Source organism: Cryptomeria japonica, chromosome 9 (genome assembly GCF_030272615.1).
Source record: "Cryptomeria japonica chromosome 9, Sugi_1.0, whole genome shotgun sequence".
Taxonomy (NCBI): Eukaryota; Viridiplantae; Streptophyta; class Pinopsida; order Cupressales; family Cupressaceae; genus Cryptomeria; species Cryptomeria japonica.
In genome coordinates this window covers 118,199,170-118,220,102 of record NC_081413.1, presented here as the reverse complement: position 1 = coordinate 118,220,102, position 20,933 = coordinate 118,199,170, and the positions used below count along the sequence as shown (strand labels likewise).

Here is a 20,933-nt window from a genome sequence, read left to right as displayed (position 1 = left end):
GCACATACACATATGTAGGCATAGGGGTGTAGACAAAATAGGTCTTCAAGCGCACAAGCTTATATGTACACACACATGTATACTTACCTATAAAGTTCTGTGTTTCTATACGCTTGTTGGTATTCCTTTCATTCTTAAAATATCTACAAGTTTCATTATATGCCTCCATGTGTATATGTGCATATATTTATGGTTCTGATGCCTTCCTAAAGACTTCCCTTTGCACAAGAAGGGTTTCATATGTGCACGTACACATATGCAAGTATAGTACTGTAGACAAAATAGGTGTTTAACCAAACAAGCTTATATCTACACAGAATTCTATAGTTAGTTGTACCTTTGTATGTTCGTATAAGCTTGTCGCTATTCCTTTCAATCCTACGTTGCCTGCACCTTTGTTTATATGTCTCCATTTCTGTATGTACATATATGTCTGGTTTCTTTCTCTAAATGATGATGTACCTATATATATATATATATATATATATATTTCTTACATTTATAAATACTTCCTCCTATGTCCGTATTTTTACTCTATGTAACAAATGTGAAACCCCCATGCTGATATTGCCAGCCTCTTGTACGTGCATTAAATAATTGAATCTTATTTCTTTAGAAATGCTTTCCTTCTTTGATTCTTATTAGTTTTGCACTTCATATTACAATTTAAATTAATTCATTTATGTAGAGTTACATATTCTAACATAAAAAGGCTTCCACTTCTTTATTATATAAGTAACTTCTTTCTTTCAATGTCTCCAACAAGAATTAGAAAAATGTGCGTCTATGGTTACATGTTTTTATATAGATGCACCCATGTACATATATATGTTTGCGCTCACATATTGAACACTAAGAATGTGCATCCCTGCATATAGATAAATACATATGTAAATGTACTTGCAAATATACAAGGTCCTTAACATCTAATGCAGCACTCCTCGCTGCATTGCACACTGTTTTTGAATACATACTCATCTATGCTGGTTAGTTGCCTTGCAAAATAAATTTGATTTCCTTGATATTTCCTCCATATATAAGTATTGACTATTCATACACATAAAAAACATCAAAAAATAATCTATGCATGAAAACTAATATACACATAAATATTTATTTATTTATATACGTATGTATATATGTATATATAGATTTGTATATAAACATAGACATGTACAGTTTTATATAGAAATTAACATATATAGATATGTATCTATATACATTTATGTGCAAATAAATATATATACATAGTTATATAGTTATATATACATATACATGTATTTATATATGTGCATATCTATCTATACAGTTAAAAACATATTTTCATTCATATATATATATAGATGTGCATATATATACAAACATATGTATGTATATATAAATATATATCTATGCATATCTATATATCCATAATGACTCCAGCAAATGCTCTCGTAGCCAAAGTGTGCACCTAGCAAACTAAACCCTAATCAACCAAAAACTTGCAGAGCAAAAAAAATTCACAAGAAAATGAGGAACGGAAAACAAAACAAAAGAAAATTACAAATTAGGGTTAACCAGTTTTCATTTCCCATCACTTACTGTTCGCCACTTCTCCAAGATTCGTGCAAGGGACACACGTCACAATCTAAGCCAAACAACGAAGAACCCACCTGCCACTCGCCGCGAATACCTGCCGCTCGTCGAGAAAAGTAACCGGTCATCGGAAAGCAACACTCGGCGGATTGTCTTACACTTCGGCAAGCAAAAGCCCCCACTAAATCAACTTACTCAAATTAAATTTGGTGCAACCAAATACGTTTGTATACACCTAAATATGTCCACAGAAATACATATATTTGTGCTTATATACTTTTATATAGATACACACGTATTTATATATATGCATATGTCTCAATAAAATTATATATGTATTTATATGCATACGTATATGTATGTATGCATATGTATTTACATGTGCGTATATATACAAACGCATTTATCTATATAGAAATATGTAAGTATAGATATATATATTATATATCTATGTGCCTTGATTTTCTTGCAATTCCATTAATATAAAATACTGTAACTGTATCCTTGTTGTCATACATACTTCAATCCCTGCCCTCTTCAATTGTTATAATTCTAATACACTTTTGTTCTCTTACAACTAGTAGATACCCTTTCAGCCTTTGACACAACAAGGTGATGTGATCAAAGCCAAGAGGAAGCAAACAAATAGAATTTACTATGCAAAGAATAGGGTGAATATCTCCAATAAATGGCAAATGAAACGACGCGTGCAGCAACCGCCCAATACTGGCTTCCAAACATTGTTGGGAATGCAAACCGATCACCCTCAGCCGAACAATGTTCCCCAAACACCTTGCACTGCTCCTAAGCTCATCCTCCACACTCCTGCGTTCCAACACACATTGTCTAACATCCGAAAAAAGATTGACAAGTTGGGACTCCCAGAAACGTGTTCTGTTTGTAAAGAATGCTATGTGGGCATGATTATTAAACGTGCAGAGCATGTTGTTGTTTGCATGAAGTGTTCTACTGAGAGAGGCATTCACCATTTCTCTTCATCAAACAATATAGACCCAGGTGAGCAACCTTTTATTTTAAAGCGTCTTTCCCAAGTAGAAGAAATGCTCATAGCAAGGGTTGCTCCTGTTTTGCAAGTTACTCATGCAAGGGGAGGCCAATATAAATATACAAGCCACATAATTAACTTCCCACAAGACATTTTAGAAATTGCTATTTCCTTGCCAAAAAAAACACAGGATTTAAAAATCCTTATTGTCTGTAGATCTAATTTGGGAGGGCTAAGTTATGACTATTACGTCAATAAGTATCACGTCATGGATGCATTGAATTACAAAATTCAGCATGACCAATATTACAAAGATGTACTCATTGATATTGTTGCACTACAGCTATTGCCTGAAACAAGTACTGATGTTTCAGACTTGTTACATAGAGTTCACACACCTCAAGAACAACCTATACAGAGAAATGACAATGCAGCCTCCACCAACCATGTCGAAAATGCAATGGAAAACACTTCCTCATTTATTCCACGGCTTCCATCCTCAATGCCAGAACTAGATGCAATTAGGACAATTCTACATCTGGATACTACAGAGAACAATGTCATCCCTTGGCCACAAATCAGTTCATCACCTATTAATGAATACAATACGGAAGGTTTACTTCCAATGGCATTTCCAACATTATTTCCTAATGGATTGGCTTTGCCACTTCAAGATAGAGCAAAACATGTACATTTGCATGAATATGCTTTGCACTTGATTAAATATCATGATCAAAAATTTGGTCAACATGTACGATTCAGATATTATATCTACAATCTTATGATGATGCACCGCTCCCAACAATCAGCTGTTGTTATCATAAAGACTAATTTGGAAGATTCTCTTCCAGCCAATGTTCAGGCACTAAGGGAGCACTTGCAGAACACACCTTCAAATGAATTGCCTAATCACATCATGCGCTATGTTGCCTCCTTACGCGGCACACGCGCATTTTGGAGCAAACCTCGTAGGGACCTCATCACAATGATAGAACAGTTGGGACCACCAACATTTTTCTTCACGTTAAGCTCAGTTGATACAAAAATGGCCTAACCTACACAAAATGTTCCCAAACACTCCAAATATTTTACAACCCACTAGAAAACAATGTATTGAAAATCTTGTCAATAACCCGCATATAACCGCTTTATACTTGCATCTACGATTTCAGATATTTCATGATGAAGTAATTGTCAATCTCTTGCATGCAACCGACCATTGGTACAAGTATGAATGGCAACACCGAGGGTCCACACACATACATGGCTTTCTATAGTTGCCAAATGCACCTAATATCCACAACCTTGATTGGACAGATCATGAAAGCGTTCAATCAACTAAAACCTTCTTTGACCAATACATCACAGCATGGAATCCACGCAGTGAAGCCGACCGATCAAATAGGCAATATACTCCTGCTGTTTTAGATCCATGCCTGTCAAACACAAATGTCATTTTAAGATCTAATCCTTCCACAGACTACACTGAATTGGTGAATGTTGTTCAACGTCATACAAAGTGTTCGGAGTTTACTTGCTTGAAAAAGAAGAACACAACTCTCGAATGTCATTACAAAGCACCTTGGACTCAACAACTAAATTCAACATTGACAATAGACCATAATAATAGCCCATGCTACAAACCAGCAAGGAATGATAGTCGTCTCAATGTTCACAACCCAGCCATGCTAGCCATATGGAGGGCAAATGTTGATTGCCAGCCTGTCTGCTCAAAAAAGGCAGTGCTCCAATATATTTCTAAATACGCATCAAAAACTGAACACAAATCAGAGAGCTATACTGACATGCTCAAATGAATTGTTGCATCAACAAATACAGAAGATACAATTCTCTTAGCATATCAGAGATTTATGATGGGCATTATTGCTGATAGGGACATTAGCGCTCAGGAAACTTGCCATATGCTGCTCAAACTCCCCTTGATCTCCTGCACACGTCAATTTGTCACCCTCAATGTTGGCAAAAAAATCTTCCAACGTATAACAAACTATGATGAACCTTCTCAGCCTTGCATTTCGTTCATTTCCAGCTACATGAAAAGACTGTCTGAGTTATCAAACGTTACTTTGCTTCATTCAGCCCAGCAACATGCATACAACCAACATCGCAAAACAAGTAAATGGTAGAAAAGAGAACTAAAAGTCATTGTAAATGCCTTCCCCCAGTTAAAATCCTTGCCTGCAAAAGATGACAGTACATTTGAATCTTTTTGTTGGAGTGAATTTGTAATATCCCTTGGCTAATCTGACCCTGTTTCACTTGTTTGAACCCCAAGGAATATTGTCAAACACTTGGCATACAATGTTTGAAGCCACTGTAGTGAATTCTTTATTTGTCTTCTTTAGGTTTGTAGGCTGCAAATGAAGTTATGGAAAGCTTCTAACAATGCAAAGTTGTTATAGAAATGATATACTAGCTGTTTTAGACCTTTCCACACATATGTAATGACTGAAATTAGCTAGTACAGCTAGTTGACATTAAGACAAACACTTGTCATGCATCCCAATGTATACCTACAGCCATTAGGCATTTAAGCAAACAATTGGCATGAAAGCTAAGTGGCTGATCAATGTTGAATGTTACCATGAATGTGGAATATGCAAATTATATCTCCATTAAACATATGCAACCTCCAAGTATTTCATGATATAATCATAATAGAAAATGATGCAATGAAGTAATGATTTTCTAATACAATGACCATAGATAGAAAACCTGGTATTTCAATGGCTGCCTTGATATATTGGTTTGATTCTCCTCATATGCAAATCCCTTGTCAAATATATATAGCTGTTCAACCTTTCTAAATCCCCTTCTATAGAACTCAAACTACTGTAGCGCACTGTTCATGGCACTGTTCATGCGCACTGTTCATGGCACTGTAGCGCACTGTTCACGACACTGTTCATGCGCACTGTTCACAGCACTGTAGCACACTGTTCATGCACACTGTTCATGGCACTGTAGCGCACTGTAGTCTCTTTCAATCTGCAAACAAACTCTGAAATAAACCCTCCAATCAGCTCAATATTGACTTCTGAATGAAGCCAATTCTCACAAGCATAATCAGATGATATTGCACACCCTCTATATGCTGTTACAATGAAGAAGCCACGCTCTCCAATGCCGACAAGCCTTGAATCCTGCAGAAACCCTTGGTATTCTACACTTCAATGCTCCAGAAAAACTTCAATCAAAAACTCCAATCACATAATCAATCCCTCTTCTCTTCTTTTCAAAAGCCTTATATATATTTCCCATGAAGGTTCGATTTTCTCCAATAAGGCATTAAATCAATTAATGATATTAAATGACATTTAATGATATAATATTTTCACTTTGTCATTTAATATTTCACCTTGGTAAAAGAGCCACAATTAATTAATTAAATGGTCCCCCTTAATGATACTTGGACCCTTACTTAAGTTATAATATAAAATTATATTATAACTTAATAATATAAGCTCAAAACATTAATGTTTATTTAAACTAAATAAACATTAATATGTCCATTAATACTCAACATTTTTAAACGCCGTCTGAGCTGGGAGCTGACATGATGAAGCTGCATATGACCATACCCCTTTACTAAATATAGAAGGGGTCCATCTCTAACATCTCAAACTTACTATAAATAGTAAGTATAGCAAATGAAGTCCAAATGATACCAAATGAAAGCCAGATCGAAACACACTGAACTCTGGAGCTGATACAAGCCTCGGGAGACCCTCTATCCATACTCATTAGCCTAAGAGGGTCAGAATGATAGGCTAATCACCAAAAAACCATGTCTGCTAAAATGGGGACATTACAGAATTGCTTTTGTACAAGCCTTTCCGCAACATTCCTCTGCACATAGGAACATTTGGTGACGAAGTTATACTGAATTGGAAACAACTTCATAGCACTCATTACGTCCGATGGAATGTTAATGGTATCCAAGAACATTTCACTCCTGAAAATGATGAAGACCCACACTTACAAGATATTCCACAATGTACTGATCAAGAACTTTACGAGTGGGAGTTCCTCTCACAAATGGGAGCTTCAAATAGTTTTGATGTGGCTACCCTTCAAATGCTTGGCAGGCGTGATTATGACCTCCACTTTAATGGGAGTGCATCCTTGCCTCATGAATTCCTTCATAGCATAGCTCCTCAATTCATTTCAACCGAAAAAAGTCAACCAATCGCCACCCTTGCCAACATTCACTCAACTCACCCCAATACTTTTGAACTTGCAGCAAATCAATAACTTGCACTTGATATTATAACCTCTCACGCTGCACAAAATTTGAATGCCTCACTATTACGGTTGATCATCCAAGGCACAACAAGTACTGGGAAATCGTTTCTTATTGACCACATACGAAATAACCTAAATATTAGCTTAAATCCAAAACTATACCCATTGCTCGTGCTTGCACCAATAGGTGTATCCGCATATAATATTCAAGCAACCACAATACATGCTGCCCTCCGCATACCTATTCAAGAATACCGTCCTTTAACAAGGCATTCCTTATTAATATTTCAAGAGCAATGCAAGCATTTACGGTACATTTTGATTGATGAAATGAGTTTCCTTGGCCCACAATTACTCATCAAATTTGATAACAGATTGCGACAGACGTTTCCCACCAGGCAGCATGAACCATTCGCAGGCCTCTCAATTGTCCTAGTCGGCGACCTCAGCCAGTTGCCCCTAGTTATGGACAAACCATTGTATGCATCCCACTCAACAACGCTCGCTTTATGGCACTCCTTCACTGATGTCGTCACCTTAGATGTTTCTTTCCGCCAACAAGGGGTCTCCCCATCATAGATGCAATTCTGCAACATTTTGCTAAATGTATGCAACACAACACCACTGCAATCAGAATGGGAAACTTTACAGATGCGCTCAACACATGGCTTGAGTCTTGACCAAAACAGGCATTTCAACCAAAAAAAACATTTGTTTGCAACCAATGCAGCTTCAAACTCACACAATATTAAAATGTTAAAGCAATTGCACGTGCAATAGCAATCATAGCAACACACCGAGAAAAACAAACTCACCAAGATGAGAAGCTCCCATTTGAAATTCTTCTTTCTATAGAGCAGCAAGTCATGCTCATTGCAAATTTATGGATTGAAGTTGGTCTTGTCAATGGTTCTTTGGGAAAAATCAAAATGATTGTCTACGATGCAGGTTCTAAACAACCGGATTTACCAAAATATGTTGTTGTCCTCTTCCAACACTACACTGGACCACCATGGGATGCTGCCAATCCAAAATATGTTCCCATTCCACCAATTACTAGAGGAAACCACACACAAATCCCACTAGCAATGGCTTGGGGTATTACTATCCACAAATCGCAGGGACTCACACTAGACTTTGCAGCAATTGACATTGGAAAAACAGAAAAACAGGGTCTCACGTTCACAGCACTATCTCGAGTGAAATCAATTGAACATCTCCGAATTCACCCACCTTTCACTTATGAGAGGTACTCCAAATTGCAAGGTGGTCCATCAACCATTTCCAGAAAAAACAAAGAAGCTCGTTTGCTTATACTTTCTGAGATCACAAAGGCAAAACACTTGCAAAAACGTCCAACACTGGTACTGCAACCACTACATCTATACCCTTTAGCATAGCGTATATCTTCTTTCATGCATTTCCGCACATCATAACGCTTGCATCTTGCAGGGTCATCAACAAATGTAAAAGGTTCCATCGCAGCAAGAAACTTTTCCAGCTACACGTATCTTTTGCTCTCCATTTGGTTCTACAGTTTTACCTTGCCTTTCTCATTGCCATTCACATTCAAAAAATACAAGTTCGCACAGCACCTCCACTCACACTTCACACTGTTCTCACTGCTTGTTGTTACCCTCTTTCTAATGTTTACTCCCTACAATTACAGTGTCTCGTGTCTTCCTAATACTTCTCTCTTGTTCTCGTCCTTACAGGCCATCAAAAAGAGATCGTTTTAAACCACACATGATACAAGGGTATCTCAATCTCTTTCGCATTCCACTTTAGTGATGCTAACTTTTGTTTGTACTTCTCATCTTCTTTGCAGATTTAACAACCACAATAAAGTTTAATCAAACATATCGTCCACCTCGCTTTCAACAATTCTGAGTGCCTTCCTTTCCTATTCTTTTCCATCACCAACTTTTTCTACTTTCAATTATTTAATGAACCTACAATGTTCTAATACAATTTTAATGCTCACAGGTACGCAATGATGACTTCAATGCAGTCTACAACACCTTCAAACAGCAAAATGCATGATCGACACAGCCTCAATACAGTACAATACAACATCAGCAACTCCTCAATGCTTTCATTCAGCTTTGCGACCAACATATTAGATAACTTCAATTATGTACTTCACAAATAGATACCTTAAATGGCTGTATAACATGTTGGTGATACCAGCATGGGGGTTGGAGGGTGGATAATTTTGATTTTCTGGGACCAACACATTCAATTGGTTGGGTTTTATACAATCTAAACTAGTCTACTTTATTAATTCTGTATAGCAAAAAATATTGTCATACAAGCTATACCATTGTAATAACAGCTTTATATTGCTCTTTCGTACTGTACATCATGCTGCCTTCTGCAGCATGGGGGTTGGTGGGCGGTTAACTTCAAATTTTGGGACCAATTAAAAATATTGGTTGGGTTATGTACAGTTTCACATTTTCAAATATATAAAGTTTGCACTCCTTTTTTTTCTCTATTTCTGTATAATGGTTTTACAAACCTACTCTTTACAAATTGTTTTTAAATTGTTTAAGGGGCATTTCCAAGGGAACTAGATTAATTTGAATTTTTTAAATTGCCCTTTTTCCCTCCAACTCTGTATGAAAAGGTTTTGGTTTTTCATTTTCATTAATTCAGAGTTGCAAACATACCAAGATGTTGTTGGGGTGATCATTGAGTTCTTCTCGGAATTGATTGAGGATGAAAACCCTCATCAATATTCACTAGTTTCAATGGTGAAAGACCTATCCTAGCTGGTTTGGTGTTTTCACACAGGAAATGCAATGACTTGCATGGAGTTTGGGGATTTGGGGTTTCCGAGAAATGAAAGTTTTTGTTGTATATTGATCGTTGTTCTTTCCAGAATTCATTCCTTGGTAATTGTGTAGGGTTTGAAATCCATGGACAGAGACTTTGGCAAGAATTTATAGCTGGCCATACCTCTTTAATCACAGGCCGTACCCCTTCTATGAGCTGCTATATTAGATGTTGGTCTTTATCTGATTTTGGGTATTAAACCCAAGGGCTCTTAAGCAGTAGGTGACTCATTTTGCATTTTTCCAAGTGATATCTTGACGTGTTTATTTTCCAAGGAGCCTGTACTATTTCCTCAGGCCATACAAGCCCTTGCATCATGGCGTGAGGTGTTGAGAGCTTGGCGATGGGTATGCCAGTCTAATTATTTTCAGAAAGATATGCCTCAGGCAATGGCAATGCTATTTATTTCAGGCATTTCTATTTCAATGGAGGAAGGGATGGCAAGGAATGACTAGGATTTGGTTGAGGACATCTCTGCTACATCCTCTGCAATTGTTTGCAACTTGTCTATGCCCCCCTTTTTTCTGAATAACTTCTTGCATGCCAAACATTTCATACCTGACACTACGCAAGTGAGTAGTTCACTACAGTAAGTGATTCACTGTCTTGCGTTGGACAGAGATAGTATGGCGGAGATTCTTCCACAATTTCTTCACACTAGTAAAGAGTTTTTGATAGGGTGAGTAGCCGTCTATGATCTATGCAAGCAGCTCCTTGCATAAGAATGGCATAACACTTTAGATGACCTCCATATTCTTCTCAGCAACTCCTATCTGCTCAAGTTTACACAAATTTTGACCTCCAACTTCACACGCACAGGCACATTGATTTCAATTCCTCTGCTACCAAATTGAATTTGGAGCAAGGCAATCAACTGTATATTATTGAAAGGAACCAACAATATGAGAATAAATAATTCAAGAGTAAACTGATAGACTACCTGTCCAACCAATTTATGTTACTAATAATAATAATTGATTATTATTAAAATAATAATTACATATATGTATTACAATGATGTAATAGTATACTAAATTATATATTCCGTGCTTCCTCCTTTTGGTCTATGGCCCAAGCTATGCAAACCAAATATTTCTTCTCACCCTCTTCAGAATTAAGCCAATGAAAGGTATAGGAAACTTCAGATTCCCAATGTTAAATGAGGCCTAATGGTCCCCTGCATTCGTTGTTCCTCAAAAAATTCCTATCTGATACCCAACCACCAATACCTTTATAACCTTTGTTGATCAAAACCTAGACCACCTTCATACATTACCTCCATCAACCATGTTATATAGGGGATCGTTCATATTGGGTTATCTGCAGAACTTTGTTCACAGACGAGCTGGGAACATAACTAACATGCCATGAGCTCCAATTACTATTATTAGTTTGTATAGATAATCTAAAGCCTGTATCAGATTATAAACTCATTCAGATTTCTATTCTGCATGCAATTGGAGGGGTTTTGCATCTTTTTAAAGAGTTAGCAGAAGCAACATCTAGCTTTGGATTTAAGTCAAACAAAATTAACACAGGTATTAACATGTTGAAACATGTAGCAAAAACCTTAACCAGCTCATTCATCTGACACTAAAGAGGTTATGAGCATAAAAGAATCTTACCAAATACCAACCATACATGTAGCATGTATTCAACGCAATTGAAAAAGAGCAGATTGTACTTTACTTGTGCAAGTAACAAACAGATGTCCAAAGTTCCCAAACATCCCATAGAGAGAATAAATTACATTGAATACTTAAGTAAAGGGATAAACTATGGTATAATAGACAAAATTTCCTTGTCCAATGATTTATTTCAGAGAGAATAGCAGGATGACTTTAGCAGAGATAAATAGCTTACAGAAGGTTCCAAGAAGGCACTAAATCCTGTCTCTCCATCAATTACGGCTAAGACAAATGATATTACAGCAGCTGCAATCAGAATCTTCACTAGCAAATCATCAAACTGCTTCAAGACTAATTTCCAGAAAGGTGTGCCTACAAACAATAAAAAGAGTTTCACAACAAATAGTAATTACTTTATAAAAAGCTTTGAAATGAATTCATTTCAAAGAAACACATGAATCTCAACACTATCTTGTAACATTATCCCGATTCCTAAATAAGTAATCATTAAATTTTCTCAATAATTAACACACTTCCAAAAGAAAAGCCTGTAATTACAAACAACCTATTGTGAATAATCAAATTCATTAACAGAATAAATAGATTTTTTCTTAAACCAGCTAGCATGCAGCTGCATCAACTCTTGAAATCCAGCACATTTTCTATCATTTTGTAAACCATCACAGAATTGAATACAATTGAAACAAATGAGCAATTTGGGGGCTTACGGTATACCAAAACAAACACACGCAATTTGGGGGCTTACGGTATACAAAAACAAACACATAAAGGGAATAAAGTACATACTTTCTTCTTGAGGCAGCACTGTTGAATATGACGCCATCATGTAAACAATCAAAGCACCGATCATCAATAAAGTCAGTTCAAAATTGTCAATACAAACTTTCATAAAAAATACTTTGCAAACAAGAGCATTCTACAAAAAATATTTGTACAATTACAAAAAGATAATAACAAGATGAATTTCATCGATTACAGTTCTATAAGCCATATCACAATGTTCAATTGCTTATAATTATTTTATATTTTAGCTACAATTAGACATCTTTGACTTGGCTAAAATAGGGCATTGGCTTGTCTAGGGCGCTATGACACCACCTCCCTAATTCAGCCCATCTCCCTTGGGGAGTAGAAGAATTGGAATTGTTTAAGACTTGGGACAAAGTTATGCCCATATCACTTTGTATTCTGGACATTATAAGTAGTTTGTTATTCTGAATTATTGTATTGATTACCTTGCTATTTAGCATTTCCTAGATTACATACTAGTTTAAAACATGTTTGATTTATTAAATCAGATTACATGGATATTATGTTCATTTTTTCTATAGTTGTTACAAGTCTTAATTACGTGCTTATATTCAAGTCAAACATATTGATAATATCCTCTCTATTATTCATATCACATTCAACGTGTCCCATTTAACACATCTTATGTTCAAGTCTCCTCTAGTTTATTAAATACTTTTTATTCATTTAATAATTATTTATTCATTTTTTTAATATATATTACAAGACTCAAAGGTTGCATCCCTTGAATGTCCACGAGACATGTAACTCCCTAGCATAGGCAGTTCGATTTAATGAGTAAATCGTATCTCTTAAAGTTAAGATATATGCCAATTGCACCTCTTAAACAAATTGATTTATTGCTTTACCTCATGATATCAATATGTTTTGGTTAGTAATAGTGATGTTTGATTATTGGTCTTAATTCGCTGTCATCTAGAAGTTAACTAGTCATAAATTTAAGCAGAATTGTGTGTTGGTATTAATGTTTATTACTAATCTTAATCGATGCCATTCTAAATACTTGTTTGTAACTGTTGTCACAAAAGTTTGCACCCTTGCTGAGCTATCAACTTAGCAACCTTGTGAAACATGGAAACATCCCCGAAGTGTGGGACCTTGCGCAAGGGGGTTGAATCTTCGAAGAAGGCCGACTTCCTTCTCAATCCAAGTGCAGGTGTTGAACCAGCTCAACACTCCAAATTCTACTTCTAAACCTATCCTAACAGCTTGCAAAGGAAAAGAGAAGAAGGAAAAGCTAAAACGAAAGGAGGTGATGCACCAAGGTACGAGGTGTTTCTCTCCCCACCTAGTAATGACACAAAAAATCAATCGAAACACCCAGGAGATGCACAATCTTCAGTTGCATGAATGAACCAAAACGCATGTATGGAGGTTAAAATTTGCTGAATGTCAAAGGGGAGAAGGTTTCCCACAAGTCACAATCGGAAACAAGTTAACACAGCATATATGTGAGAGAAGAGCCACAAAACATACACCTATGATGAAGATAAGGAAACATACACAGCATGCATAAGTTTAAGGAAGGCAAGAATGATAATTTCAATTGATTCAAAGGCCAGTGGCCAAACTTATAGTTGCAAAAATACAAGAAAATATACAACTCTTCAAGAGAAGTGAAAGAGCAAAGAATAACTCAATCCAGCAGGGAGAGGACCCTTTACAATGAGGCTTAACAGCCTTTATATAGAAAAAAAGTCGCAGAGGAGAGACCATCGGTCAAGGAAGATAAGCCTTGACCCTTGTGTGTGCAGAGGAATGTCAGTCAAGGAATGCAGGGTAGTGCATGGACCTGACATGGTGTACATGCAAGCAACCCGGCCATACCTTGACAAGGCAATCCCAAGAAGAAAATTACTTCTAGAAGGTGGATTGCCTAACATTCCAAAGTCAGAGCATGTAGGTCTGACATGAAGGCCATCAAGTAACCATAAAGAAGCATGACCTTGAACTCCACTTGATGGCAATCCTGCAAAAACATTGAATGTGCCCATGTAGCTCCATGAATGAAAGTGTCACAAGTCGCAAGAGTTGGTGCAGCATTGAGAGCTTTGAGTGTTGATCACGCCATTTGGAAGTGTCACAAGTCGGAAACTTGGGATTTCGAGGTTTGGAAGACTTGGGAAACTTGGGTTTCTGAAGTTTGGAAGACTTGGGAAACTTGGGTTTGCCGAGTTAGAAGACTTGGTAAACTTAGGTTTCCGAAGTTTGGAAGACTTGGGAAATTTCAGTTTCCGAGGTTTGGAAGACTTGGGAAACTTGGGTTTCTGGGTTTCCCACAACACTTCACATTTCATGGTTCCATTATTTTTTCCTTGATCAATTGGGGTAGTGCTGGTCCATGGAACATATCTCTGATCGGTTCTCACTGATGGACCAAGGATGTCATAAAAATGACAACAGTTACCATACCATTCTCAATGTGACTCTTAATCCTCCTTATTGAACCATAATCGCATCCTATTCACAATCGCTCCATGACATTCATCGATATTTGACGAATCTTCTTATTGTGTACTAAGCGGACACAATGATTATATATTCAACAATAGATTTAACCGTCCTCTTGCTCCTTCAAATAATAATAAATAAGTCCGCCTTAACTCGATATCTCCCAATTGATGTTACTTCCTTCTATTGCACATGTCATTAGTCCATATCCGTAAGTGAATGATCTTCATTATCATGATGGCCAATATTAAATACCATAATCAATGTGTCTATTCTTCTACTATTTTGTCTCTCCTAGAGACTTTACAAAATTGAGGAAATAATAGTGGTGTAAGGTCAAAGTTGGGGACATTACAGTCTCCCCCTCTTGGAAAGATGCTTGCCCACAAGCATTCTTATATTGTTATGATGATTCCTAGATTCAATCTCCATTATGTCACCCTTAATGCATGACCCTTGAAACAACGTAGGCTTAAGACAGGTTTTCTCTAGTCTTTCTTTTCTCAACATTTGAAAATGTAAACACTTGTACAATATCATAGATATCTCTTGCATTAAGGAAAAGGAACTTATATATCTAGATGAAGATTAGAAGTAAGACACACATCTATGACCCCAAATGCAACATTCTCTAGATAAACTCATATCCTCTTGATTGGTTCTTGTTATTCACATATTCTAGATTAACTAAAATATAGAGCCAAGCACAAAGCATACACTTGAAAACACAGAGTATACACATGAATGTATGAAAACATAGAGCATACATGAAGCATAGGCATGAAGATATGCATTATTAGATTCTTTTTTATTGACTAGAATGATTCATTGATTCAACTTTAACCTACAGGATGGTAGGATCAAAGCTCTAATACCATTTGTAATGTCCCCTATTAGGAGGTTGTCAATTCCCAAAGAGCAACATATATTACTACCTAGTATATTACATTAACTCAAAGTAGATAATTAAAGTTGTCCATAATTCAACTTAATATTGTCATTACTCCAATCTTAATTCCTAATCCCTTCTCATTCTTAATCCCAGAAGAGGGTATTGGCTTCTCTAGGGCGCTATGACACCACCTCCCTAATTCAGCCCAGATGTCAGGAACATCAGTCCTTTCATCCTTGGGGTTCTTTCATCTTGGAGTGGATTTACCCTATGCCTCTCTCTAACAGCACCCATCTCCCTTGGGGAATAGAAGAATTGGAATTATTTAAGACTTACTGTTTTAGGACTTAGGACAAAGTTATAGCCATATCACTTTGTATTATGGACAATATAAGTAGTTTGTTATTCTGAATTATATTATTGATTATATTGCTATTTGGTATTTCCCAGATTACATACTAGTTTAAAACATGTTTGATTTATATTATTGATTATTATTCTGTAATTTAAATCAGATTGCATATATATATATATATATATATATATATATATATATATATATAATGATAAAGAATTATCAGTACTGTGGCAGCAAACGTAACAGTTATAGTGATCGGACCAGAATAACCCACAGTCCCTTTCTTTTAATTACTTTTCGATGCCAAAAGGCCAATGCTCAATCAAGCCAATCAATTAATGGTTATGAATAAGAAATAGAAGACAAATACCAAATCCCTATATTCATAATGGATCTGATATCCAATATATATATATCTTACAAGACTCAAAAAATGAGAACGAATTTTTGAAATTCGTAGGGGGGTTATCTTGTTTTCACCTGAAACGAAAACAAAGATAACGCATGGTACACTATGTCGGTACTGCACACCAATGATAACGATTATCATGATCGCTGCCTTAACATTGATTCATTCTATTTTCTCCATTTACGCTATTAACACGGTTGACTGATCTTCCATCTTCGTTGGATGATAAATTGTTGGCCCCTTCCGAAGCTTCTATTCCACTGCTATAGGTTAATGTTGGGGATATTACAGTCTCCCCCTCTTGGAAAATGCTTGCCCACAAGCATTCTTAGATTGCCCCCGAACCAATCCTTGGAGGCTTGTATTCGTTATTTAATTTGGTTGTCCTCAATGTTTGCTCAATATCTTGGGTATCTCTCTAAATCAAAGCGAGGGTGATCTTAACATATTTTAAGATGAGGATTAGAAACATGACACACATCAATGATCTCAGATGCAATTTATATCTTTCTAGTTATTCATATAATGAGTATGGATCAAACGCGGAGCATACACATGAATATATGCAGACACAGAGTATACATAATTACTTAAAATATATGTATGAATATATGCAAGCACGGAGTATACAAAACACATACACATGTTGTCAAACCTTGTTTGAAATCCTGCATTAGGTTAGGAAACCATTGGAACTAATAATATAAATCTCTAAAGAAAGATAATTAAGCATAAATTAACTTAACCAAGGTTGGGTCCAACTCCCTATAGGAGCTCAATCATAAGAAAGTGGGAGTAAGAGGAATGATGAGGTGTCCAAGAGACCCTCTACCCTATCTGCCTAGTGAGGTATCCTATCACCATTCTCCTTCATCACTTCCATCCTTATCCCCTTGTTAATAATCAATTATGATAGAGTTTGGAAAGATACAATAGGGTGTCCTGAATTCCCTTCCCCTCTAAGTCCAAGAGCAGTGGACTCCGTCTTACACCCCCTTGGCCTCATGGCACCATCGATCAACTACCATGAGGTGGTCTACCTAGAGGAGGACCTCATCACTATTCTCCCTCCTTGTACTTCCTTATATTACCATCAAGGCAATTTGCTCAATAAATTCATCATGGATTACTTATACATTTCATAGTTGTGTAATTTCAAGACAAATTTTCTCTCTTCCTTTCTTACTCATTGATGTTGGAGTTAGTTAGGTGTATGTATTTATGATCACTAAATCTGTTCTTCCACAAAACTCCATTTGTTTGTTGTCTCATCCTCTTTTGGTTGAAGGAATTTAAGATTTCCTTCAGTGTATCTTGTTTTCTTGCAGTGGTTTTCCCCTTCCTCCCTACTTGTTCCTTTATGGGGTATAACTTCAATACGACGGGCCTCCCCTTTTCTTTCACACATATGTCCTGGATTCATAACCATTAATTAATGGTTATGAATAAGAAATAGAAGACAAATACCCCAATACGACGGGCCTCACCTTTACTATATTTCACCAAATGGCAAGAAAGATGCTTTGATACCACTATAATGCCCCCTCACAAGATTTCTTAGGTTTTTGTCTAATTTTTTATGATCCAAGTTGTAAGAGACTTCTTTCTATCTATAACATGTTCACTATTCACGAATGTATGTAAGGAATATGATCTGCAAATATGTATACTATCAATATTCTTAGTTTAATGACATACAATGGAGAGATTTGTGATCTTGATATTGATGAAGGTTAATCTATAAGGATTATATTCAGATATGATTCTCAAGTTTGATGATGGTATAATTTCTATATGGTGGGGATTATATTTGATCAAAGAAATATTGACTATATAAACCTTATATCCACAAGGCTTAAGACAATATGTGCAAGATAATTACAGATAGATATCATTTTGCAATTGTAGGGGGGATCGTTTAATATTAAAGCAATCTGAATATGAGAATGTATGTTGATCTTGAATATATGGGTCTTTCAAGCGTCGAAACTTATTGTTTGACTTATAAGAAGTATCCGATCTGATCTGTATTATTCTTGCTTATGTGATGTTCTTGTGATGCTGTTTGCATCAAATTTTGGCCTTAATATTAGAAGAAAATCTTCACTCCCTGATTTTGAATCTTGTTCCTTGTGCAACCCTTTGTGTGCCGAAAACAATGCTCAATCTGAGGGATCCCAAACTACGTAGGAAATAAGCGATAAACTCCTTCGATGCTGCTCGAATGTATTTGAACTTCTTCTTATACATGGGAATGGTTGCCTCCAAAAGGACGTGTCTTTCCTTAATCACATCTCCTTATGATTAGTTGCACTTAAGGTAATTCAATTCTTTTTTATGCTAATCACACCGTAGTGTTTAGTCTTATTCACTAGTAGACAGATATCAATTAATGTATAATCGGTAGCTTGGTATCCTTGTCTTACCCGACATTCCTAGCTAGTTGTCTTAATGACTCTTTTGACTTGTTATTTGCTAATTCTTATTATGGTCAATAACATATACCAACCGTTATTAATCACCATTCCAATCTATTTATCGACCTTGGTTTAAGCCTCTTCCTCCTTTCATGTTATCGTTCCCTTATGCATATCACCATATGGTGACTCAGTAGTATGAATCACATCACTTGATATTATAACCGTTGTTATTATTCACTCAACTCGTGCCTTCCATAGTACACTTTGTTGGTACTGCACACCAATGATAACAATTATCATGATCGCTGCCTTAACATTGATTATTCTATTTTCTCCATTTACGCTATTAACACGGTTGACCGATCTTCCATCTTCGTTGGTTGATAAATCGTTGGCCCCTTCCAAAGCTTCTATTCCACCGCTATCGATGAGACTTCACAAAATTGATGTAAGGTTAATGTTGGGGATATTACAAGGCACAAAAGATTGTGCGAAGGCTCACAAAGTAAGGGTTTGTTGCAAGACTAATCAAATGAAGTAGATTCTCATGTCGTCAACCAAGGGAAACTGAAGTCCGTGGATAAGAAGGGTGCTGTCCACCACTCAGGCAAGCACAGAAAACGTGATCAGTATGCAAATACCCTTAGGGTTTCTACTATGCGCACCATTCTGACACTTTCTTCGTCTGCTCCTATTGACACACATGCAACAGCTCATATTTTGTTGATGGTTGCAGGAATTGAAGCAATTCATTCCATGCTTGCAGTGATTTTTGTCATTCGTAGGTGTTCAAGGAGAACCCTAAAATACTGCTCGATCCTCTTTTTATGGGCTTGGTGACCCTAGTTCTACTACGACCCTGGTGGAATTGCAAACTTGCACAATGGGAGATTATGAGGTGTGGATGGCTAACGAACCTGCGACTTTACACATTTCGGATTCAAATCAATTCAATTTATGCCGAAATCAGATGTCATTCCCTTCTCATTTGATGCATGAGTAGGTGGCCTCCAATCGACCAATTTGTCGAGTGGATGAAGGTTACGTGGTACAACTTGACTACTCCTGACATCAACATCATAGATTTTGGCTTTTTTTGCTTCGTTTTGCCTCTATGGAAGATTGCATTTTTGTGAATGCAGAATGGCTCTTGGCATACTTTTTTTGATCTCATTGTTGCTATTATCACTTTTGTTCCCATATGGATTAGATTATATAATCTTCCCTTGATCATACCAAATATGGGACTCGTGAGGACATGATTGGGTAGATTGGCTCCTTTGTGAAGCTAGATTCAAAATCGGTGGCTCCACTTTGCAGATATACTAGGGTTTGTGCCATCATTGACAACTCTAAGCCAGTGCACCATTCTATCCTAATTCACTCTTCTCACGATACTTGAACCCAATTTCGAAACTATGAAGGCCTTCCTTTCAGATGCTTTCGCTACAACAAGCTTGGTCATTAGGTGGTAGGGTTCCCTTCCTCCAAATTTGATGCTCCAAGGAGTCTGTTGGCAACAATGCAGCAAACTAAGAGAGGGTGGGGTTGAATCAATTTGCAAAAAAACTTTATACAACTTAAACTTAAATTAAGATTTGATAATTAACAGTTAAAGCACAAATCAACACCACATCAATAACACACATAACACCAAGATTTTTGACATGGAAAAACCGGTTAAGGGAAAAACCACGGTGGGAACCTACCCACAATGAGATAATAACCTGTTAGGAGTAAATGAAATATTACAATGGGAAATGCACATGCATTCAAGCACACTGCCTAGAGCTCACTGCTCAAATCACAAAACAAGAAGGGCTACAACCCTGAGGAAGACTCACTGTCTCACAAAAAGATTCGGATTACATCCGAAGAATTATGAACTGATGAAATAGCATCTACTCATGCCTGGTTACAGTTCCGCTTAAGCACAGTCTGATTTGCTCTGCCACACTTCCGAAAGATCAAAACATATGCTCACACACTTATTCGATTACACCCTCGCACATACCATGTAGATACATCTCGCAAATGAATATTACATATATTTATATAATAATCAACCTATATTGCAAGATCGGCTCAACCCTCAACACAAATTACAAAAATATATCCACGCGCTACATCAATACATGCAGACCGAAACAATGTCGGCTAAGACATAGTCTGGACCCAAATCAACTCCTCAAACACGAAACACCTCCAAGAATTATGCCTCGAAAATCCACAACACACTACAATCACCATGAATGTCAC

The 20,933-nt window shown here is 36.6% G+C and overlaps 1 protein-coding gene across 2 annotated transcripts in view; it reads right to left on the bottom strand.

The window, feature by feature from the left end:
* LOC131062775 (calcium-transporting ATPase 3, endoplasmic reticulum-type) overlaps window positions 1–20,933 on the bottom strand; it is a 310,592-nt gene that overhangs the window by 248,145 nt on the left and 41,514 nt on the right. For both annotated transcript variants that reach the window (XM_057996504.2, XM_057996505.2), the window contains 2 exons: window positions 12,121–12,138; window positions 11,549–11,685 (listed from right to left, as the gene is read on the bottom strand). In XM_057996504.2, the coding sequence (XP_057852487.1) occupies window positions 11,549–11,685; window positions 12,121–12,138 (155 nt within the window). The remainder of the gene's footprint in view (window positions 1–11,548; window positions 11,686–12,120; window positions 12,139–20,933) is intronic.